The sequence below is a fragment of the Nuphar pumila genome, chromosome 6 (genome assembly GCF_984573655.1).
Source record: "Nuphar pumila chromosome 6, dmNupPumi1.hap1.1, whole genome shotgun sequence".
NCBI classification, from domain to species: Eukaryota; Viridiplantae; Streptophyta; class Magnoliopsida; order Nymphaeales; family Nymphaeaceae; genus Nuphar; species Nuphar pumila.
Window position 1 is genome coordinate 122912637 of NC_143254.1, and position 25174 is coordinate 122937810.

The 25174-nt window shown below is 40.6% G+C and overlaps 1 protein-coding gene across 2 annotated transcripts in view; it reads left to right on the forward strand.

Moving 5' to 3' along the window:
• LOC149836001 (kinesin-like protein KIN-7D, mitochondrial) overlaps positions 1-25174 on the forward strand; it is a 79711-nt gene that overhangs the window by 45917 nt on the left and 8620 nt on the right. For both annotated transcript variants that reach the window (XM_090008906.1, XM_090008907.1), the window contains exons 16-21: positions 34-267; positions 18712-18849; positions 19382-19501; positions 19639-19689; positions 19936-19983; positions 20177-20323. In XM_090008906.1, the coding sequence (XP_089865032.1) occupies positions 34-267; positions 18712-18849; positions 19382-19501; positions 19639-19689; positions 19936-19983; positions 20177-20323 (738 nt within the window). The remainder of the gene's footprint in view (positions 1-33; positions 268-18711; positions 18850-19381; positions 19502-19638; positions 19690-19935; positions 19984-20176; positions 20324-25174) is intronic.

The following is a 25174-nucleotide window of genomic DNA, read 5'->3' on the forward strand; positions in this document are numbered from 1 at the left end:
CTTATTTAGTTTTACTCTTTTCATTTGCCTCAGAAGCTGGATGTGTTACGTGAGAGTTCTCCACTATTTCTTGAAAGTGAAATCTCCCGAAAGGACTTGCCACCTTCTGGTGCACTGAGTCTTCCTGATCCAGAAAGCAATTTCAAGTACATAAGATCTTTAAGCAAGGGAAGTGATGATCAGTTAGCTATCGGTAGTTCAATTACTGAATCTACTCAAGCTGGTGAAATTTTTAGTGGGTCGGTCAATGGTTGCAGGCCTTCATCTGTATGTTCTTCATTTTCTTCTGCTTCTAATTGAAGGCTTTCTAGTTTTGTGGTGAATTATGCTACTTTGTGTTTTTCTTTTTTATCAATCTTCTGTCAAATTCAATTCTTTGTCATAAGATGCATGGAAGGAAATGATATTTTGTAAGTGTTGAATGTTTTCATGATTTATGTGTTTGGCCAAAAAATAGTATTGTTTGTCTTTCTCTACAAGATGACATTCTTTCTCCTCTTTTTCTTTCAATTTTGAATAGTCATGAAGCTACATATTCCTATTTCCGAAGGCAACTACATGCAGCTACCAACTCATCTGATGACTGATCTGTCATTTTTCTTGGACTTTTGCATGAGTCACTTCTTTTCAGATAGTGACCTATACTATCTTTTTTGAGTAGCAACTTAGTCTATGCAATTTACCATAGTGCTTCTATAAAATCTTCATCTTGTAAGGACATGTTGCATGGTCATCATCATCAGTTCATGCCATCTAAATGGGATTAGTTTTATGAGTTTGATCTTTACATTTACTCCTTTCTAAGGCTACATCATGTGCCACACTTCAGTCCTTCATGTTGTACTTACTGTCCCTTTCTGTCTTTGTTGGGCACTCTTCTTCTCAACTTATCTAAATCATTTCAAGTCACTTTGATTTTATTTTGTTGGTGCTGCTTATTAGATTATGTTGATATTCTGTATTTCTAGTCCTTATTATCCAGCCATTAATGTTAGTGTATGCATTTCAAGTATTCACACATTCTTTATTTGTCACTTTTTCATGCATTACACTAAGGTACAATAGGTACAATAAAATAGTAACAGTTTTATTGTAGTACACAAAAATACCGTTAGATCAGAATCACACTTTTTTATTAAAAAGGCACCCACAGATTCACTGTGTCTACAAGGTTTTCTATCTTAACCATCACTTCTTCCTTGCTTGCCTCTCCACCAACTTCGGAAACTTTCTAGTTTTTATTCCCTACGATGGTATGTAATATCAACAAACAATATTCGACTATTCAAATTAGTTCCTGGCCTTCTGGAAGTCTTTTTGCTTGATCTTGTGATCCCGTATATACCAAGGATTAACTAACCTCAAGATACGTAACTTCTACGTAGTTCGAGTTATGCACACAGGATTCAAATCACATATGCTTCTAAGACATTCAAATTATTTCGTCATTTCATGTGCTTTGATAACTCTGACACCATATCACAATCAATGATTTCGACGTGAAACACACACACACATGTCTACTAAGAGATTTAGTCGAATATTTATGATACACACATCAATCATGCTATGCCATTATAATAGATTCCTTTAGACAATCATCTATAATGCAATCATCTACAATATGAAACTATGTAGGCGTGAAATCACCTATATGCTAATATAAGCATCATAATAAAAAGTACCAGTAACACGACCAATAATAAAACAAAATAGATTTATACTTACAGAGCGCTTGTAGGGTGTGGCACGACCGCGATCTTTAATTTAGTGTTCCAATGCTCTGATACCATTTGTAACGCCCCGAAATTTTAACCCAGATTTATGTGGTTTTTTTTTATAACAGCGGAAAGAATAACCAATATTGGGTTAAGTATTTCAGAATATTACATTTGAGAGGAAACTCAACACAAGTATTTCATTTTATTATGATATGAACATTTAAATTACCATAAACCCAAGGAATCACTGGAACAGTAAATCAATAATCTCGAATCAATGTCTCATCCTACAACCGCTCATAAGTCTACTCGTTTACCTGAAAATGGTAAAAATTACAGGAATTAGACTACCACGTCTAAGTAGGAAAATTGTAACTTTTAATGCAGGTATATCATGAATCTAGCACGTGATGTGGGTGCCAAAGGTGATTCTTAACATATGTCTAAACAAATAAGCAGTTTATGCCATAAAAACCAACACTCATATACGTGAGCATGTAAATAGTTATCCAACAACCATAACTGAGCAGGTAAAGCATCGTGTTCAACATTAATAAGCAAGTGAATGGGTATTGCAACAGTCACAACAAAAACATGTACAACTCTCAGATAATTCTTCAACTACCTCATATCTACACATTTCACAATTTTATATCGTCACAAACTCAAAATATAAAGCATGTTAAAGAACATAAACACATATCTCCAGTATTTCCACTCACTGTGATACCTAACTGCTCTAAAATTGTGTTTAAATTATCTTACCCCGCGGGTACACACGGGCACAGGTGACCATCTCAGAAGAGAACGTTCGGGGGTATATTATTCAAGAGTATTTTATTAACCCGAACATTCTAACTGAGATTGAATTCCCAAGGAAGCGACTAATAGCCGAGAGAATCTCCCAAGGGCTCAACTCAAGACAGGATGCATCCCTAACTTCTGCAGAAGACATGAAACTACCACCTAGGACACATAGGTAGTCCTGGTCCCTAACTCCGAGGACGGGGACCAACGAGCCGCTTCACGCTCGAAACACAACACAAGTCCTCAAAGTTTTGTACCACCTACCCTCTCCAAGGTAAGCCTCAAAAACTGGTTTCATTAGTTAATCATTTTCCCGAAGTTCAGGGCATTTCCCAACTTCCTTCTACTGTCATAGCAGTAGATCCCAACCGTAGTCGTTTTACCAAGGTGTATAAACAATCCCATCATTTTTCATATTGATTTCATAACCCACTCAGAGTGCTCCGGTGCCTTTAAACTAGTCAAGCACACAACCATTGAGTTTAAGTTCTCTTGTCATGTCTACTTTCCATTGTACACAATTTATCAGCCTCAAGTACCTGCATTGGGTACCTATGTGTTATGTAAACCCAATGATTCATTTGAGAATAATACCATGTAATCATAATGGTGTTATAACCAGTTTATACACATATCAGTCTTATGCACAGTTAAATAGTAAACCCCATGAATACTTACTCTGTTTCTAAGCAGGCTGTTGATGAGCTGTATATGATACATTGCAGCCTAATCAATGATAACAATAACAATATATGGTGCTGGGTAGTTTATATATATCTATTTTTGTGCACAACTGAATATTTATTTGAATAGCCAGAAACGTATTAAATATCAAGTTGAGATGCAGCCTAGCATGTGTTTGAGTGCCTACTAAGTGTCCAACCACAATGTCATCAAGTTAATATGCAGCTTCTCATGAACACCGAGTATTCTCATAGTTGGCAGTAGCATCAGATCCATGTGCAAATTCATATAAAACAGAATACCCTCTTTAACCGAGTTTTGAAAACAAGAGAAATGTAGTACCACATACAATAATAATAACATGATTTGGTACCCTATGCCTAAAAGAAATACATGAATTTCCAACGCAGTTCGGCTACCCCGCAACCTATATTATGCATGCTCTGTTTCACAGAAAATAACCCAGTAATAATTCAACAATTTCTTGGACTGAATCGGCATGAATATCTTTCATATAGCAAGAAAAACGAAACGCCAATATGAAGATACACTTTACAGAAAACAGAGCTTGTATTCCACTTCTTTGAAAAAAAAACTAACAATGTTCACATCCACAGAAAACTATGGGCAACAGAGGCAATAAAATAACCAGTACAACTCCAAACCAATATTCCAACCTCGGTGCAGTTTGCAAAATGCAGTATTATGGATATCAATGACAAAATACCGACGAGAAAGACCCTGGTTAGAAACATGAATATCATAAAATACAATAATTATTTATGTCATAAGCAATAACCTATGTCACATGGGTGCGGGTGCGGGTGCGGGGATTCGGCACTTCCAAAAAACCCGGGTGCGGGGGTGCGGCAGGGGCAAAAATGTAATATATATATATATATATATATATATATATATATATATATATATATATATATATAAGGGGGTCGGGGTTTCCCCGCAGGTTTTTCTGCTGTCAGCAGCTGCCTGTCAGCTGCTGACAGACAACAGTTGTCTGTCAGCCCTGACAGACAGTTGCTGTCAGCCCTGACAGCAAATTTTTTTTAAAGACAGACAGCAGCTGCCTGTCAGCCATGACAGACAGCTGCTGTCAGCCATGACAGACAGCTGCTGTCAGCCCTGACAACAGATTTTTTTTTAAAAAAAAATTCAAATTCGCAGCCCATTTCATAGGGCATTTTTTTTTAAAAAAAAAATCCAAAAAACAAATGGACCTAAATGATCCTGAGTGCGGTCAACGCACCCAGGATCGGGTTGACCGCACCCGGTGCCGCACCCGAACCCGCACCCGCGTCGAGTCGCGTCGATGCGGGTGCGGCACCCTGCTAGCCGAATCCCTGTGACATAGGCAATAACATATCCTTCACTAATCACAACATTAACTTCTTACAACAACTGAAATCCAATACCAAGCCTCTCAATCGATCATATCTACCGAACCCTCCAATTTCTGAGTTACCTGATACCCCAAACAGATCAAACAAAAACAAACCCTGAATCTACAACAAGAAACCCCCAAATTTCTGTTGATTCGGGGTTTTCTCTCCTGTCTACCGAAATTTCCCCTCCTTGATAAAAAAAATTAGAAAGAATCCTTTAACTCCGTGTTCGACCCACTGATTACCAGAAAATAAAGAAAATAAAAACAAACAATGTACCCTAAACACCAAGGCTGCTGGGACCCACATCTACCGGATTCGAGTTCACCGGCAACTGAGATTTCAGAGGGGATCTCGGCAGCAGGCACAACGAGTATTTCTTTCTTCCCCCCCCCTTTGATAGACCCAGTCACAACCACATCCAATCCATGACCTAATCAAGAAAAGTTAAAGATTCCCTACCTCTTTCATGCGGAAGAAAACGCAGGAGGTGGCCGACGATTGGAGACGGCTGGCGGTAGCAGCAACAGGTGGTCGGAACTCCCTGACGTTGGCGACTCTGTCGGCGTGCGCAAAATTCCTAGAGAAAAACTCAGGCGATTGAGGACAGGATGAAAGGCAAGACTCCCCTCCACCCCCTCTTTAACGAGCTGAAAACCCCCTCCCTCCTGAGAAAATCGGAGGGAGTAGGTTACGCTCTTCGTAACTTTCCCCCCTTTCTTGTGTCTTGTCAAGAATCGTGCCCTAGGCACAATTCTTTGTCTTTAAGTTTTTATAATACTCGGTCGGGTCCGGGTCCGGGTTCGGGTCCGAACTCTGCGACCCGCTATGCCTGATCCACCATTGTGTGGATCAGGGTTAGTTCTTTAGCGTTGGATCCAAAATAAACGTGGATCCAATTCAGAAGTGGATGGTGGATCCACAGGTTGGATCTATTTGGGTCCAACCCCAATTATCCAAATATTTTTATTATATATATATTCTTTTGGATCCGGTAATGGATCTTGGATCCAAAATGCATAAAATTACTCAAAATTTTGGGTTATTACACATGCCCAAGAAGAATTACCAATAACTGAATCATGCTCACACTCATGAGTACCATAAACATAACAATAACAATTACATAACCTTCTTTGAAATAACATTCCAACCTGTTCTTGACACCTATATATAGGTGTGTATATGTTCCCAGATTTCCCTTTATTCATATCAAAACTTATATCATACACAACATTTATTAAAATCTGGAACATATTTTCATTAAACCTAATTCATAACAGTCAAGTGAAAGCATAAACCTCCATGGCAAACCGATACACAACATTGTAAATAAACACCTGGACTTCTATTCAAGAATACAATGCTAAAAAAGGGAAACAACAAAAGCAAACTTCATCTGGAAGTCGTGTATTGGATTTCAGATTTACCTATCCTTCCTTTCGAACAGGTTCTAAATCCACATAGTTATACATAACTGGACCGTAGACACATGGAGCATGTGCCCTGGGCATTCATCGTGTTCTATTGTCTATGTGTTCCCAGCAGGCTGAAGTAAAGATTTAAAATAAGAGTTCAGTTGTAAATCTGGTGGTAACCTAAGTTAAGGTTTCCAGAGTTTCATACCACCTCTGTACTGGACCTTATACTGTCAAGTATACAGGTTGTACACAAGGATAATCTTGTGTACCAAATGGGTCGGTCCTCATGTATGGCATATTACTGTACAATATTACAAAACAGCATGTGAAACCAATTTCTGAGTCCTAATTACCCAGTCTAAACACGATATCACATGACCTCTTTTTAACACATCTTACCTGCATAAATATCCCTATTGGAGAATGCAATATCCGAATGTAACCAGGAAATGTAAAGAAATCCATATTCTGGAATCATGTATTCAATTTAGGAATACAATACTCATGATTCAGAAATAACAATTTCATATTAGCCAAAAGAAACCCAAGATTTCAATCAACCAAAAAGAACCCGTTAGATTGACTTGCACAGTACTGTTCTTTCATACCAAAAAGAGAAAGAAAAGAAATTACGATAAATGATCTAAATCTCCTCATTCATACGCATGCCATATACCAATTAGAAGTCAAAAGAATTGCACAAACAAGAAACCCTCCGTATATGAGAAAAATCGAAATCGCTCATCCCCTTCATAAAGGAAATCCGAAATCCCATAGCGTATTTGGATGTCCAAGAAATCGAAAGATAATCCCCCCTCAAATCGAAAAGAAAACTGAAAATCCCCAAATCGGAAACCCTTATCTGAAAAATAGACCCCCAACCATTAACTAGGGTTCCGAAATGGGGTTGACAGCAAAGCCCCCAAATCGAATGTCGTCACTACCGAAACCCCCGAGTTTTCTCCTCTCGAAACCATACACGGAATCAAACCCCTATTCGATCCCTCACCCCGTTTCCAAGAAGACCCGTACCTGTTTTCAGTGGGTTTTCCGGCGATCGGAGGCTGAAGACGCGAGTACGGAGCCAGCTGAAGTCACCCCTCACTGCTGCCGTGACAGGGATGCTTGCCATGACCTCCAATGGCAGTCGATGGCCCCAGTTATCCGGTGTGCGCACACTGAGAGAGAGAGAGAGAGAGAGAGAGAGAGAGAGAGAGAGAGAGAGAGAGATGAAGAAAGAAAGAAAGAGGGTCGAGTGAAGAGGGCGAGACCCCCTCTCCACTCCCCCTTTATCGGCCCAAACCCCCCTCCCCTCTTGCCGAGAGGCGAAGGGTCGGTTACGATTTGCGTAACCTTCCCTGCCCCTTTCCTTTTTTTTCAGCTACAGACTTATCGGGTTGCCTCTTTTTTTTTTCTCTTATACTCATTACATCGGGTGTGGCCCGGGTCCGGACCCGAGACTCGGTAACCGACCCCTAGTGGGGTTCGTGCTTTACCCTTTCATATGGATCCACAAGTTAGATCCAGATGGATCCAACTGTGGATCGTATTAGGTTTATATATACATATATATATATGTATTTATTTGCTTTAAATATTTATTATTTATATTTTTATTATTAGTTTTATTATAAATGTGGATATAAAGACCACTTTATGAGTCCTAGATCCGAAATGTGGATCTGAGGCCCAAATTGCATATTTCGTAATATAAACAAAATTTATTAACGATTTTTTTTGGTTTTTACATATGTAATCATTTTTTAGTTACTTTTATATGTTAATCTCATATTTTTTAGAATAATCTCATATTTTTTAGAATAATCTCATATATTTTAACTTTTGTAGGTTAATCTCATATATTTTCCAGTTATTTCAGTTATGTAATCAGTTTCTTAGTATATTTTTACTTTTTTTGGTTAATCTCATATATTTTCCAGAATCAGTTTTTAGTTACTTTTATATGTTAATCTCATATTTTTTAGTACTTATTTGAGATTTTCTATTTCTTATTGGTTGTTATTTCATCAATAAAGCATTTCTTTATTTATTTATATTTTTAGATATTTTTTTATAATTTTTTTAAAGTTTTCAAAACAAATATTTGAGGCTTACGCTTTACGCCTGGCCTCGGTTTTTGGTGGAGCGCCTCGCTACGCCTTAACGCTTTTCACAACACTGAACTTATCGAAAAATCTATCAACATCATGAATTTTGAAACCATGATTTACCAGAGCACTATCAAATTTCTCATGCCATTGCTTAAGGGCCTGCCTTAATCCCTATAGGGATTTCTCAAGCTTGCAAACTTTGCTTTCTTCCCTCTGCATTACAAAGCTTTCAAGATGCATATATATTTCATCTAATTCTCTATTCAAAAAGTTTTTTTTACGTCCATTTGATAGATTTCATGCTTATATATGTCAATCAAAATTCTAATAATAGCTATTTTGGTTACATGAGCAAAAGTATCAAAATAATCAACACTTTCTTATTGTTTATGTTGAGAATAGGTGGTTTTAAGTAGAGTTATTTTACATTAAGATGCTTTTTGTAATTTAGTTCTTTATAATAGGGCTGTATTGTAATTAGGTCTTTAAGCCTCTCTCTATTTAACATAGAGAGAGGCCCTAATATCGATGAAGGTTCTGAGGTTTTTCTTTGCAGCCGTCTCTCTCTCTCTCTTCTCTCTCTCTCTCTTCTCTCTCTCTAGGGCCCAGTTCATCTTCTACATGGTATCAAAGCCATACCGACCGTGGGAGCGTGATCGACTGTGACGTGGGAGCGTGATCGACCGTGACGAGGGAGCATGATCGAGTCTGATCAAGGCTCGATCGATCGTGGAGGCCATCGTGATCGTGATTCAATACCTAATCAGATCGTGATCAAGGCCACCAGATTTGTCAACAGATCCAATGAGTAAAAGAAATAAATACCTAATCAGGTCAGCGATGTAAAATGTTTTTTTTTTGGATCTGTTGACAGATCTGATCACGCTGCTGGTCGTGGATGCTTGCTGTGAGTTCGCAGCTTCTTGTTTTTATCGTTTCATGACTACCTACTGTCTCGGTGGTATTTCCTGCCGTCAGTTTCGTGGCTACCTGTTGGGAGTTGATTGCTGTTGGTATAGTGTGCACTGAACAAGTCGTGAGATATTGATATAGTTGCTGTTGGGAGTCTGATTACTGTTGGTGATTCTACATATGGTTGGGGCCCTGTTTTGTGTATCTTGATATCGTGGCTGTGGGGAGTTTGATTGGTGTTGGTACTATTTGCACTGAAAATGTCGTGACTTCCTGCTTATTTTTTTTACAGCAATCCAACTCTTAGTGGTGTTGCTCGTGAAAAAAAAAATGAATGACTTATTGTCAAACTGTATATGTCTGGGGAGCTGCCCCTGTTATGAAAAGAATATTGCTGCATATGCAGAAGTCGTGTTAGCTGTGATTCACTGAAGTGCTGAATTATCTTTCTGTTTGTGGGCTGCTGCTCACTACTGTAGTGGGGTTTTTTTTGTTCGTGAGTGAACAACTGCTGGTTGGAATATCAGTTGGCGTGTGGGTGTAAGACACGGGTTTTTTTTTTTTGTTTAGTGTGGAGACTGTCCAGTTTTTTTTAACCTGCAGTATGGCTGAAACTTCGAAAGGTGATTCAAAATTGGAACATATTGGAGAATATAAGGCATTTGCCAATCCCTTTTCGTACGACTCGTCTGTAAGGTTAAATGAAACTAACTATGCCAGATGGTCCAGAACATTTATGATGTCGGTATCTGGACATCGTAGAAAACATATCTTGTTGGAAGATGGACCCACTGAAAAGGTGGGAAAATATGTTACCTGGGATGAAGATAATGACATAGTCATGTCATGGATTATGAATAGTGTCGAACCCCATATTGCAGATGGTTTAATTTATTATAATACAGCCAAACAGATGTGGGGCAATCTTCGAGATACATACTCACAAGAAACTAATGTGAGTCGTATCCTACAAGTCGAACAAGAAATATACAATTTACAGCAGGGAGATCAAACCTTGGCCCAGTACTATGCCTCCGTAAAAGCTGCTTTTGAAAGACTTAATGCTCACAGACCTCTCTGTTGTTCGAAACAAAAGGATCATCACGAACAAACTATGGTTGCTAGGTTTCTTACAGGTTTATCTTCAGAATTTTCTGTTGCAAAAGTCCAAATGTTGACTGGTTCAGATGTACCTACTCTTGCTGTAACGCCCCAAAATTTCGACTTGTGATTTCGAAAACCTTATCGAAAAACCTTTCAAAGATTTAAAGTTTAATATTTTAAAACAACAGCGGAAGACTTTTAGAAAGGAACACAAGTCAACAATCATGGGTACGTTAGCTGAAAAACCATCATTCATATGTACAACATCTTAAAGGAATTTAAGAAATAAGACAATCGATTTAAAATCTGCAGTTTATTACAAAATGAGCCTTTTATTCCAAAGTTCAATAAATCTAATAAAAACTCCAAAAAGTCTCAGAGCCAAGCCGCCAGCAGAAAGAAGACAAATCTTGATCAATGTTGCACCATGCCATCGGCCGCCAGTGAAGTCCTACTCCTCACCTGCCTATGAAATGGGTCAGTTTCATAACAAACTAGTAGGTGCACGAACAGATAAGTAGAATGAAAATAAAACAAGACATTCATGAGATAAGCAATTATGATATTTAAGCAATTAAAGCAGTTGTAGTCTATTCTAGCAAATGTAATAAGTGCAAAGAGAAGCAGTGTAAGTCTCAGTCATCTATATCTATTTCTGAATATATTCTTTAAGTTCTGATATTAACTGGTCTGTGGGTACGCACATACGCGAAGCGTAGAAACAGCCGAGACCGATCCGGGGGTTTATTATGTCAGGTGTTTTCATTAACCCGGATGGCTGACTGAGTCCGCTCCTAAGGGGACGATCAGTAACCAAGAGAGTAAATCCCCAAAGGCATTCGTGGCCCATGGATGCATCCAACTTCTGCAGAAGTGCCTGGGAATTACCACCTAGGATAATTTATGGTAATCCCATTTCCCCTAACTCCGATGACTGGGGAAAACCAAGTCTTTTGCTCGTGGGGTGGTTGTTAACAACCTGTCCATCGGAGTCTTTGTACCATCCATCCTCTCCCTTGATGAACCGTGAAGATCGGATGGGTACGACGGGGGTTTCTTAACCGCCGTCCCATCCTACATGCTCTGGTCCATTAGACCCACTCGAGCATCTTGCCTGTGAAGGCGAAATGGTCACCATTTTATGTGATCTCAGCATTTTGCTAATAGCATTCATCGAGGTTGCCACAACCTCATCATCCCACCATCGTAACTCACATGGGACATACTTGTCCAAAAGTACGATCGTACATTCCTAGAGGTACAACTACGATGAGAGGGCAACATAATGGTTTATGATTCTTTTGTTTCCTACATGACATGTTTTGCTTTTCTGAGCAATTAGCTTGTGGAGGCCGATATTATTAAATTCGGTAAAGTATAGATTTCATCCTTCAATACCCTCCATGATCTTACATAAAAATTCATATTGTACCTGCCTTAAGGTTCGATTATAATGGCAATTGCAGTGGTTTTGAATCTCTTCATAAAGTCTATCTCAAGTATGCAGTTTCCAAGGAATAAGCATGCATAATAGACAATTATGAGTTAAGCACTCGTACACGTAAACAGGCATGACAAGTAAACTACTTGATTCTTTCTAGAATGAGTCTACCTAGAGGATTTATATTATGAAATAAAAGAATCACAAAGAGTAAAACATGGATCAACAAATATTTCTTTAGAGTCGCAAATATGCAAAATAATTATTCTATCTCAGAAGTCTTATTTCATTTTGTTCATACACACTATTCGTGCGACTTTCCCCTACCTCGGGATGTCGTGCAGCTGCGTGCGTCTACGCGTGTAGATGATACGAGGCTCGGGCCGCGGAGCCAGAGCGAGGGGTCCGATGCGAGGTCTGCAACAGTGCTACGTTAATTATCATGCGGAGCAAAAAGAAAGACAAACCTGCCTATAGTAAAAGAGAGGCAGCAGAGGTGCCCCTGCTGGCCGAAAACAGACAAGCGGCGGGGGAACAAGCCCCTGCCTAAACATAGCGTAGCGGCAGGGGGCCAACCCCTGCCGACAGCCACCAAGTGGCAGGGGCTGAGCCCCTGCCAATGGCACACAGTGGCAGGGGCTGAGCCCCTGCCGACAGAAATGGATGGCAGGGGGCCAGCCTCTGCCGGAAGCAATGGATGGTAGGGGGCCAACCCCTGCCGGAAGCACATGGATGGCAGGGGGCCAGCCCCTGCCGAAAGCACAGGTCGGCAGGGGCCAACCCCTGCCGCCAGCACGAAGTGGCAGGGGCTGAGCCCCTGCCGACAACACAGGTCGGCAAGGGCCACCCCTGCCGACAACACCAGACGGCAGGGGGCCCAGCCCCTGCCGACAGCACAGGTCGGCAGGGGCCAACCCCTGCCGACAGCACGATGTGGCAGGGGCTGAGCCCCTGCCGACAACACAGTTCGACAGGGGCCAACCCCTGCCGACAGCACGATGTGGCAGGGGCTGAGCCTCTGCCGACAACACAGGTCGGCAGGGGCCAACCCCTGCCGACAGCACGATGTGGCTGGGGCTGAGCCCCAGCCGAAAACACAGGTCGGCAAGGGGCCACCCCTGCCGACAGCACCAGACGGCAGGGGGCCAGCCCCTGCCGAAAGCCACGAGGTGGCAGCAAAAAGGGGGGTGCCGCAGGGGCCACCGGTCCCCTGCCGGCACTCCGGCGAAACGCAGAGGGAGACGGGGACGACAGGGGCCGCGTAGGCCACCTGTCGGGGCCCTGGCGACACAGAGAGGCGGTGGGAGGCTGCGGCAGTGGCTGTGAGCCACCTGCCGGCCTCCCGGCGAGGTGACAGGGAGGGGGTGAGGAGGAGAAGAGGGAGGAGAAGAGAAGAACGACGTACCTGGGGGGGGGGGGGTTCCCGGCGTCGGCGGCGGGCGCAGCAGTGAAGGAGACCGGCGCGGGGGAGGAAGCTCGAGAGGGGAGGCGTGCCTCCCCTCGCCCTCCAGCAATGCTCATAAAGAGCTCGGGGGGTGATGAAAGGGGAAACCTCGGTGGGTTTCCCCAATCAACCCGAAAACGAAGGGGAAGAAGAAGGGGGGGGGTTGCGGCGCTCGGGATCCTGCGTCGGGTTTTTTTTAAAACCCTAAATAAAAAGGGGCCCGGGTCGGGTCCGGACCCGACCCGGCCCGGGTCGGGTCCGGACCCGACCCGGCCCGGGTCCAAACAGAGATTTTTTTTTTAAATGGGGTTTTACACTTGCTGAGGCATATAACCATCTAAGCAGACTTGCTATATCTCTTCCACATTCTTAGCCTGTGACTCAGTCTTCTGCCTTAGTTGTCTCATCTGGTTATGGACGTGGAAATCTTCAGAACATCAGAGGACGAGGTCGCGGCCGAGGTGTGGGAGGTAGAGGAAAGCTTCAATGTACATTTTGTGGAAAATCTGGACATTTAGAAGATCGTTGCTGGGATAAGCATGGCCGACCAACCTCATCTTCATCAAAGTCATATGCTCCTAGAGCTAATACTACTTCTCTCGAGGCAACAAAGGCACAAGAAAATATTTCTGCAAATGACAGTAGTATAACCCTCAGTCGTGCTGAATATGATGAATTGATAGCTCTTCGTCCTTTGAGCTCTACCTCTCCTGTTGTTGGTGTTGCCTATTCAACCGGAAATCTTCTTCATCCGACTAACAGTAAGTGGATTATTGATTCTGATGCATCCAGACATTTGTGTGGAAATTCACTTGTTTTTTCAGATCTAAAGGATATTAAGGCTCAGCTTGGAGTCTCATTAGTCGATGGGAGTACCTCTCCGGTTGTTGGTCAGGGAAATATTTCTATATCCTTCTCATTACACTTGAAAAATGCTCTTCATGCTCCAAAATTTCCTCAAAGTTTACTTTCTGTGAGTTGTCTTGTAAAAGAACAAAACTATAGAGTAATATTTGATCCAATGGGTTGTCATTTTCAGGATTTGCTGACGGGGAAGAAGATTGGTGGAGGCTATGAAGAAAATGAAATCTACTACTTACATCATCCAATGGGTACTGTTCATGCTGCAGTGGACCATTCATTTAGTCCTGTTCAGTGGCATCGTCGTCTTGGTCATCCTTCATTGTCAAAGCTTCGTTCGGTCTTTCCGCAGATTCTCTCCACCACATCATTTCAGTGTGAAGCATGTCAGCTGGGCATCATCGAAGTTCGTTTCCTTCGAGTCAGAGTCAGTCTAGTAATAAAGTCTTTGAACTTCTTCATGCAGATGTATGGGGTCCTAGTAAGATTCCTACTAGGACTCAATGTCGATACTATCTAGTTATTGTTGATGATTTCTCTAAGTTATCATGGGTGTTTTTAATAAAGGAACGATCTGATGTTCCAAATATTATCAAATCTTTAATTCTTGAAATAAAAACTGAGTTTGAATCGAGTGTCAAGATTGTTCGCACTGATAATGCTCTCGAGTTTAAATCAAAAAGTCTGTTACAATTTTACCATGATAGTGGCATCCAACCCCAAACTTTCTGTGCCTATTCATCTCAACAAAATGGGGTGGCTGAGCGAAAACATCGTCACCTACTTGATATTGCCAGGACCATTATGATCCAATCAAATGTTCCTGCGTTATACTGGGGAGATGCAATTACAACAGCTTGCTATCTGATCAACCGCATGCCTTCCTCTTCTGTGGGTGATCAAATTCCAATTCATATCCTAAAACCAAATACCCCTCTCTTCTCCCTCTCGCCCAAAGTGTTTGGATGTGTTTGTTTTGTACACAAACTTGGCCCTGACCGTGATAAATTAGCTGCTCAAGCTACAAAGTGCATATTTATAGGTTATCCCAAAAATCAAAAGGGATATCAATGTTATGATCCTACTTCTCGCCGAGAGTATGTCAGTGCGGATGTGTCTTTCTTGGAATCCACTCCATATTACTCTAATACTGGTTCCCCGTTGCAGGCTGATCCAGCTGAGTCTTGTCCATTACCTATACCTCCTTTTCCCTTGGAATCCGTGCCCTCATTCCCGAACCACACTTCATCCTCTTCCAGATTTCATAATCCTCCATTGGTATATGTGCGTAGAGATCCACCTCCGCAAGTGCCTCCATCTTCTTCTTCACCTGAGGTAAGTTCTACTGACAATAATGATCTTCATGATGATGATAACATGCCTATTGCTCTACGAAAGGGGACACGACAATGTACTTTATATCCCATGTCTCGTTTTGTCTCCGAAGCCAGAATTGGAAATCAGATGAAATCTTTTATTTCAGCTTTATCTGCTGAAGTTATTCCTCTGAACTATCAGCAGGCCGAGCTTCATACTCGCTGGAAGAGGGCTATGCAAGAAGAAATGGATGCCTTAATATCTCAGCATACTTGGGATCTAGTTGATTCCCCTGTAGATGCTGACATTGTTGAATGCAAATGGGTATATACGATAAAGTACAAATCTGATGGTTCAATTGAACGGTACAAGGCCAGATTAGTAGCCAAAGGGTATACTCAGACATATGGTATTGATTTCTTTGAAACTTTTTCTCCTGTTGCACGAATGGGTACCATTCGTCTTGTTCTCTCAGCTGTGCAGCATGGTTGGAGCCTATCCCAATTAGATGTGAAAAATGCATTTCTATATGGGGACCTATCTGAAACTGTTTACATGCAACAACCTCCAGGATTCGAGGTTGAGGGGGAGTGTCAGAAGGTGTGTAGATTGAAAAAGGCAATTTATGGCTTGAAACAAAGTCCTCGTGCATGGTTTCAGAAGTTGTTTGAAGTAATGTCAGGTTTTGGCTTTAATAGGTCAGCAGCAGATCATACACTATTCATAAAGAAAACTAGCTCTGGCTTAGTTGTTATGGTGGTATATGTGGATGACATCATTCTTACAGGTGATGATGTGAAAGCTATTGAAGCCACAAAGGCTCATCTTCAAAAACACTTTGTTACAAAAGACCTTGGTTCACTCAGGTATTTTCTGGGTATAGAAGTTGCCAGGAACCGTGAAGGGATGGTTTTGTCTCAACGAAAGTATGTTCTTGACTTATTAAAGGAAACAGGAATGTTGGGAGCTAAACCAACAAATATTCCCATGGACCATAAAGTTCAGTTGTTTGAAGAAGGGTCAAAACTGGTTGATAGCAAAAGCTATCGCTCCCTAGTTGGGAAACTACTGTATGTAACTGTGACTAGGCCGGATATTGCTTTAGCAGTGAGTAAAGTCAGTCAGTTTATGGACAAACCAACTGAGGTACACTGGAATGCAGCTATTATGATTCTCAGATATCTAAAATCTTCTCCTGGAAAGGGGTTATTGTTCAAGAAAGGTGGAACTCTGGATATAGTGGCCTATTCTGATGCTGACTATGCAGGATCTGTAGTAGATAGAAAATCTACCACAGGATTTTGTGTATTCCTGGGAGACAACTTGATCTCTTGGAGAAGTAAGAAGCAAAATGTGGTTTCTAGGTCGAGTGCAGAATCAGAATATCGGACTATGGCCCAAACAGCTGCTGAATTGATGTGGGTTCGTACTGTTCTTCTTGATCTCCAGGTGAAGGTTTCCTCTCCCATGACCATGATGTGCGATAACAAAGCTGCAACATATATAGCGAACAATCCTGTATTTCATGAGAGAACAAAGCACATTGAGGTTGATTGCCACTATGTAAGGGATATGGTTCAAGCGGGTCATATCACTACCCAATATCTAAAGTCGGAAGACCAAGTTGCAGATATGTTCACAAAACCTCTTGCCAGACCAAATTTTTCAAAATGTTGTGACAAGCTGAGCATGATCGATATCTATGCTCCATCTTGAGGGGGAGTGTTGAGAATAGGTGGTTTTAAGTAGAGTTATTTTACATTAAGATGCTTTTTGTAATTTAGTTCTTTATAATAGGGCTGTATTGTAATTAGGTCTTTAAGCCTCTCTCTATTTAACATAGAGAGAGGCCCTAATATCGATGAAGGTTCTGAGGTTTTTCTTTGCAGCCGTCTCTCTCTCTCTCTTCTCTCTCTCTAGGGCCCAGTTCATCTTCTACAGTTTAAATCATTTTTCAACCAAACGAGCTTTGAAATTTTCAATTGTACCATCTGCTTTCAACTTTTTTTTGAAAAATCATTTGCAACCAATAGTTTTGCATTCAATGGGTAAGGCCATTAATTTTTAAACATTATTAGACATAATTGAATCTATTTAATCATTTATAACTTCTCTCCAAAAAGCAGAATCTTGAGAAGTCATAGCCGCTTGAAAAGACACCATGTTGGTAGACAACCCACAACTTCTTAAATGCCCACACAACCAAGAAAGTGGGATGTGGGATCTTTCCCCATCACCAATTTGATGTGGTGGTGGGAAATAGATCTAAACTCAAATGCATGGGCCAATACCTAAACATCGAGCTCAAGATCCAAGGCCACAAATTCCGGATGAACATTTTTCATGCTCTTTCTTAAGGGTTTTGATGCCGCACTTGGGATGCAATGGTAGCAATCCTTAGGTAATGTAATGTGGGATTTTAAAAACTTAAAAATGGTTTTCCGGGTGAACATTTTTGTGCTCTCTCTTAAGGGTTTTGATGCCGCACTTGGGATGCAATGGTTGCAATCCTTAGGTAATGTGATGTGGGATTTTAAAAACCTAAAAATGGTCTTTGAGCATGAGGAGTAAAGGGTTGAGATCCATGCCCAAAATATAACTCCCCTACAAGAGATTGAGGCCAAGAAAGTTGTGAAAGAGGCTAAGGTTAGCCCCCAAATCTTTGTTATGAGAGCTCTATAGGGGTCAAACTCAGCTCAAAGAGCCCTTGTACCAAAGATTCAAGACCTTCTTAAGTACTTTACAAAGGTCTTTTACGAGCCTATGGGTCTTCACCATCAAATTCCAATCAAACCGGGTTCCCAACCAACCAATGTGCACCCCTATCGCTATGCTCAAATACAAAAGGATCAAATTGAGAGAATAGTCAAGGAAATGCTCCAAAGTGAAGGGATTCAGACCAGCAAGAGTCTCTACTCATCTTTGGTGGTGTTAGTGAAGAAAAAAGATGGCTCTTGGCAGTTTTACATAGACTACCAAGCCCTTGATGCCAACAATATAGCCAAAGGCAAAACCTTTTGTTTAATAGGTGATACTGACATCACTTCATCTAGTAAACAGGCCTTAGAATAAAGAAAATTATTGATATGACCCAAAATGGCTGCCATTAGTAAGTTCAATGTTTCAAGTGGTACTTCAAGTACTTATAGCTTTTTCATGGCTATTTCATATTTCAGTGGAGGCCTTAATTATAATTCATGGGCATTAGCATGGAAATTTCTGTTTTGAATCTTTGAAGAATAATTTGAAATTGGATTGCAAAAAGGAGATCTTTGTTCCCTTCCAGGCTTGATGTTTGACTTAATAAATAGCAATGAACTTAATTGACTTCTTGAGGGCCATTTTTTTTGCTACATATGATCTTGATGTGTGTTTGCAGAAAAATAACTAATAAAGGAAGGTCATTCTTGTTTCCTTTCTATCCTTTTCTCACCTTCATTTTACATCATAAGGTATTTTCTCCTTATTAATAGTGGTTCACTCTGCAGACCATGTCAACAGCTGATCAGATGGATTTGCTTGTTGAACAAGTGAAGATGCTTGCAGGAGAGGTTGCATTCAGTACCAGTACTCTTAAACGTTTGTTGGAGCAGTCTGTCAATGATCCTGATGGTACTCAGATTCAGGTATGTTTTGGATCCTGTTTGGCATTTATTTGGTTTCTGCACTGTTTATGGCGTCATATTTAGGTTAAGGAACTTTGGATACTCTCTCTCTCTCTCTCTCTCTCTCTGCTGCTTGACACAATGCATGATCTTGCCCACTTCCAATTTTTGTTATATTTCAGTTCCTTTTAGTGCATTTCTTCCACTGGTCATGTCTAAAAAAAATACTTACAATAAACAATATCACTGTATCATCATTGTCATCATTATCAACATCTTGTTTGTTTCTTCTTATCTCCTATTTCTTCCCTATGTAAATCTCAGTATTACAGAATTCCTGCCCTTTTTCAGCTCATTTTTGTTGAAGACAATATGCTGGTTTCATGTTGTATCAATTATATATGATGACACCTACCACTTGATTTACCTTGTCTGGGCTGGCTGGCTAGTTGTTAGCGGTCATTTCTCATGAAAACTAGTGCAGTCTTTTGTCCCTAGTCTACTGTTTTTTCATAATGTTGACAACATCTACTTGGCTTATTAAAAATCACAGATACAAAAGTTGGAAGGTGAAATCCAGGAGAAACGGAAGCAAATGAGGATTCTTGAGCAGCGTATTGTTGAAACTGGTGAGGCATCAATGTCAAGTGTGTCACTGGTGGACATGCAACAGGTATTGCTCAAGTGGTGGTCTGTTTGTATGCGTCTACATGGCTGAAGTGGTTGCTTTATTGCTCTGTTGAAAAATGTTATCTATTTTTTCCCACTTTCTGTACATCATAAGTTGATTTTTAGATACTTATGGAGCAGGCTGTTACAAGATTAATGGCTCAATGCAACGAGAAGGCCTATGAGTTGGAGGTAGTCTCCTATTGGACCTATTCTGTTGTTTTCATTTCTCGGTTGCTAAAACTTGGTCTTATTTCTGAAGTAGCATAATGGGGGAATTTGGTAAGGTTAATTGTTATCATTCTATCTGGAGCATCTGTCAATGCAGGCTACTGTCATCAGATATACTTTCCCTTTACATATGTTGGTTTGACTTTTCTTAAATGTTCTCTCTTTTTGGGATGCCACTGTAGTGTATAACGATTCAACCTTGTGCAGATTAAATCAGCAGACAATCGCATTCTTCAGGAACAACTTCTTCATAAGGTAGCCTTTAGAATTTGTGTGGAATATAGAAAAATTTGATGCTTTGAATTTTGCACTTTTTTCATAGAGATGATGGCCCCATTATTCACTTAAAACGGGCAGATCAATTTTTTTTCTTGCCTGGCAAGATATCTTCTGTTCAAAGCTTATGACCTTGTTTATGATAATTGATGATTGGCTCTCTTTGTGCCAGTGTGCAGAAAACAATGAACTGCATGAGAAAATTTCCATCCTGCAGCAGCAGCTTGATGCAGCATTGAAGAGTAAAGCTTCAATGTCTGCTGAACAGTGTGTCTCAGAGTCATTCGTGGATGAGCTGAAAAAGCAACTGCAATTTCATGTAAGCATGAGTCTTGTATGCTAAGTTTTAGTTTTCAAGTGCATGGTTTCTGATAATTGGTATCCATTTTTAGTTTTTATTTTTTTGATACGCTGCAGATTCTTTTGTTGCTCCTGATCATGATTACCATGTTTGCTGGAAACATATATTTTGCATGCCAGCTGTAGTTTCTTTTGTAACTTGACAAATTGATAACTTGATGTTATGGTACTCTCTTTTTGTGATGGTCATATCCTTATGCAACGATGACAAATCTACATGTAGCCTCAGTTTGATGTTTGGTACTTATGTCACACAGACACTCCATTTTGCCCTCTGTACCCATGTCGACACGTCCCGTGTCAACACGTGTCGACACATGTGTCCCTGTGTCAACATGCATCGACACCTGGACATGCCGTTTTACACATACAAGTTTGTATTCAATTTATAATTTATAATTATATTTTCAATATATATATATATATATAGCCGTGTCCCCATACCCACATTTTTTGGAATTGCCGTGTCGTACCTGTACTCTCACCCTCACCCGTACCCAGGTGTCATAGTTTGGTACTCCTTTGTGTACATGTATGCCGGAAAATTTTTTCTTAAGAAAATGATTACTATCCTCAATTGTGCAAAAGTCCCATTTTTTGAAAAGAGATGTGAGAACTGCTACAACTACGAGCTCAAACCGTCCCTTTCACAATGAGAGGGTAAAGCACAAACAAGTTTTGGTCTCTTCCTCAAATTAGGGTTCACTTGAATGAAATCTAGATCCGGAAGTTGAGCTCTCCACGAAAATTAGGGTTTTATGCTATAAAAAGAATGAAATCATGCTTAGTAATGCTAAAACCCAGAAATATGCAAGAACTAGAAGAACACTCATTAAAAGTAATATGAATGTGAAGATTACCTTTTCTGGGGCTTGGAGGTCCGTTTTCTTCTTTGTTCCTACTTCATGCACCTCAATTTGGTCGGGTAGAGCTTCCCCTTTGATGTGTGTGACCTAGGATGGTTTCAAGAGTATTAGATGAATCTCTAATTATTCCTAGATGGATTATAGATTAATCCTAGATATGGAGCCTAGGAGCCTTAGGGTTGTCCTATTTATAGAGCTCCTCAGAAATTCCTTTTTGGGTTGAGAGTCTGAGTTCTTCTCTGTCTTAAAGTCCTATTTGGTTTACTTCTTTTAGGAATTGAGCTGTCCAAAGAGTTTCTAGATGGATTGGGAGCCTTCTAGGAGGGGATAAGGAGGCAGTATAGGCTATCTAGAAGAGCTAAAGTCGTGGATAGGGCCTTTTAGAAGCTAATTAGGATAAGTTTCAAGAATTTTGGACTTTGGGTTACCGGATTGAGTCACGCTCTAAACCTATTTTGACATCTTAACTTGCAGAAGCTGTAACTTTTGACTCTGATATTGGATTTTAAAGATTTTTAGTGCGTTGGAAAGATAAGATCTTGAACTTTAATTTGTCTTTTGAGCGCAACAACCAAAAACCTCAATTTAAAGGTCAAAATTACAGTCAAAGTGAAAGCAGGATCTCCTTGAAAAAGGTGCATAGGATCTGACCCGATCCATGTACCCAATCCATGTACATGTAATGTAACTTTTATTTTTCATTTATCGGGTCTGGATACACCAGACCCGGACCCATACTGTAATGTAACTTAAATACCTAAGTTAGGTCACGATTTCATTATTGAAATCGTGACAGCCGTAACTGCTCTTTCTCTCCCTCTCTCTCTCTCTTCTCTTTCTCAACGCAGGTGCTGTGCAAAAGGAAAACTTTCATGGTATCAGAGCATTAGATCCATCTAGGGGTCGAAGGTGATTCCAAAGGTGCGACAAATCAAGATTTGAGGTTTCGTTCATCTCCCATCTTCTTTTCTTCTTCAGATTTTTTTTTCTTACCTCCATCCCCAATTTCTACCTCTCGTTTTCTCTTTCTGTTTCTCTTCAGTCTTTTCTTCTCCTGTTTAGTGGATTCACGCCTCACGTGAATCCCTAAGCTGTTCACGTAAGGGAATCACGTGAAAACTGGTTCACGATACCCTTATTCTGGTTCACGATATCCCCTCTTCTACTGGGCTGGATATCCAAGTCTGATTGTGCTTTCGGGGCAGACCTGCGACATCAAATCTGGGATTCTAAACCCCTTTGATGTCCAGCCTGCTGTGTGACAACTTTTTTTTTTGAGTCGACTCTCACAACCCCTTCTCGTATTATATTCCTTTTGACTGTTACAGTCTGGATTTTGTTTCTCTTCTTTTCTTCCGTTCCTCATTGCTTCCACGTTAAAATTACAGTCTGACCTTACATTGTTTCTCTTCTTTTCCTTCCGTTCCTCATTGCTTCCACGTTCCTCATTTCTTTTCATTGCTTAAACATCCGACCTTAAAAAAAAAACTCAGTCTTGGGATACAGTCTGCATTTCTTCTGACAGCCTCTGGTCGCCAATTTTCAAGTTTCTCAATCGTCGTAAAAAAAAAAAAGGCCAGCAAATCTTTCTGGCTGCAGACTGAGCACTCTGTGGGTACTCTGGTAACACAAAAAGGGGTTCTTTTTCTTGTTAAAACTCTTCTTCATGGATCTTCATTCCCCTTCATCCAATCTTTCTTCAAGTTTTCTCACTCAACTCGTTTATGAAAAGTTAACTACCTCAAACTTCTTGATTTGGAAGAGACAAATCATTCTTTTTATAAGGAGTCAAGGTCTCTTAGGTCACCTTGATGGAACCACTCTCGCTCCACTCGAATTTGTTACGAGAGAAGAAAAAGATGACAAAGGAGTAAGTTCAATTGTGTATGTCAAGAATGTAGAGTACCTCAACTGGGAAAGGAAAGATCAGTCGGTTGTTGCATATATCACTTCTACCTTGTCCCAAGAGGTCCTTGTTGCAATTCCCGACAATTGTACTGCTTTGCAACTTTGGGAAAAACTAGTTCAAACATATTCACAAGTTTCGCAGGCACGAATGGTTTTTCTCAAGAGGGAATTTCAAATGCTGAGAAAAGATTCCATGACCATCATGGAATATCTAAACAAGATGAAGACTATCACAGACCAACTTGCAGTTATAGGATGCGCAGTGAGTGACAGTGATATGGTGCAACAAACTCTGAGTGGATTGGGATCCGACTACAACATGATCGTCACTTCACTATTGTGTCTCCCTGCCCTTCCTACCTTTGATGAGTTGCGAGCAAAATTGATTCAGTATGAGATGACTCTGAAAGGGTTCTCTGAGGAATCTCACATTCACACAAATTCTCAAGAAGTTTTTGCCACAGGAGTGACTTATGGTAGAGGACGAGGACGAGGAGGACAAGGGTGCAGTGGACACGGAGGGCGTGGTCTGCTTCCCACTCCAAATACGTCAGCTCATGCGCAGGGATCAAGAACCATTCCTACTTGCTTTCTTTATAACAAAAAAGGGCATATCAAGGCGAATTGTTGGCATAATCCAGAGAATAAAGGAAAGGGTCCACAGACAGAAAACAAAAGGAAATTATCAAATAGTGGAGAGATTAAAGATCTGCTAATATCTGCCTTGTCAGAGTTGAAATTGAAGCAGAGTGATGAAGGTACTTGGTTTGTGGACTCAGGGGCAGCGACTCATGTGACAGGTGATGCAGGTAAGATTTCTAATCCCATTCCTTATTTTGGAAAAAGTAAGATTGTCACTGGAGATGGATCCCACCATCCTGTTTCTCATGTTGGAAGAACTGTCATTCCCATGTCATATTCCACTCTTACTCTTTCAGACGTTCTTCATGCTCCTGACATTAAGAAAAATATTGTCTCTGTTTCCAAACTTATTGATGATAATAATGCTTCAGTTGAATTCACTCCCTTCTCTGTGCAGGTCAAGGACCTACGCACGAGGGAAACATTCGCTGAAGGAAAGAGACGAGACAATATGTATGTCTTTGAAGAAGCTCCTTGTCATGCTGTTCGCCCAGTCCACCTGAATTCAAAGTCCTCATTAGAGTCGTGTTCATCCTCTTCTGCTAATGTTTTTAGTATTTCTGAATGTAATAAGCCATTCTTATGGCATAGTCGGTTAGCACATTATGGGAGTCATTTTATTGAGAAACTTGTATCTAATAATCTCATTCCAAAAGAAAGTCTCAATAGGGATGAGAAAAGTCGCAAATGTTCCAGTTGTCTTTCCTGCAAGAGTCATGTATTGCCTTTTCATTCCATTAATAAGAGAGCTTCAAAACCTTTTGAGATAATCTGTTTTGATGTATGGGGACCCGCTCCAATTGCCTTCGGATATGGAAGCAAATACTACCTAATATTTGTTGATAACTATTCTCGATACACTTGGATATATTTCATAAAAAATAAGTCGGAAGTCTTCTCTTTGTTTCAAAATTTTCTTTCCCTTGTCAAAAATCAATTTTCTGAGTCCATTCAATTTTTCCAATGTGATGGAGGTGGGGAATTCTCATCCCGTGATTTTATTTCTTTTCTTCAAAATAACGGAATAGGAAGAAGGGTGTCCTGTCCTCACACCCCTCAACAAAATGGAATTGCTGAACGAAAACACAGGCATATCGTTGAAAGTGCCATGAGTATGCTTCATGACAGCAATCTTCCCATCAACCTATGGACAAAAGCTTTTCATTCTGCCGTGCATGTGATAAATAGACTGCCTATGATTGTTCTGGAAAATAAGTCTCCTTTTCACTGCCTTTTTGGAACTCATCCTAGTTATTATGATCTGCGTGTTTTTGGATGTGTCTGCTATGTGCATATCGATCAGTCCCTGAGAAACAAGTTTCAAGACAAGGCCCAAAAGTGCAGATTTGTGGGATATGCAGATGACTACAAAGGATATAGGTGTTATGATCCCA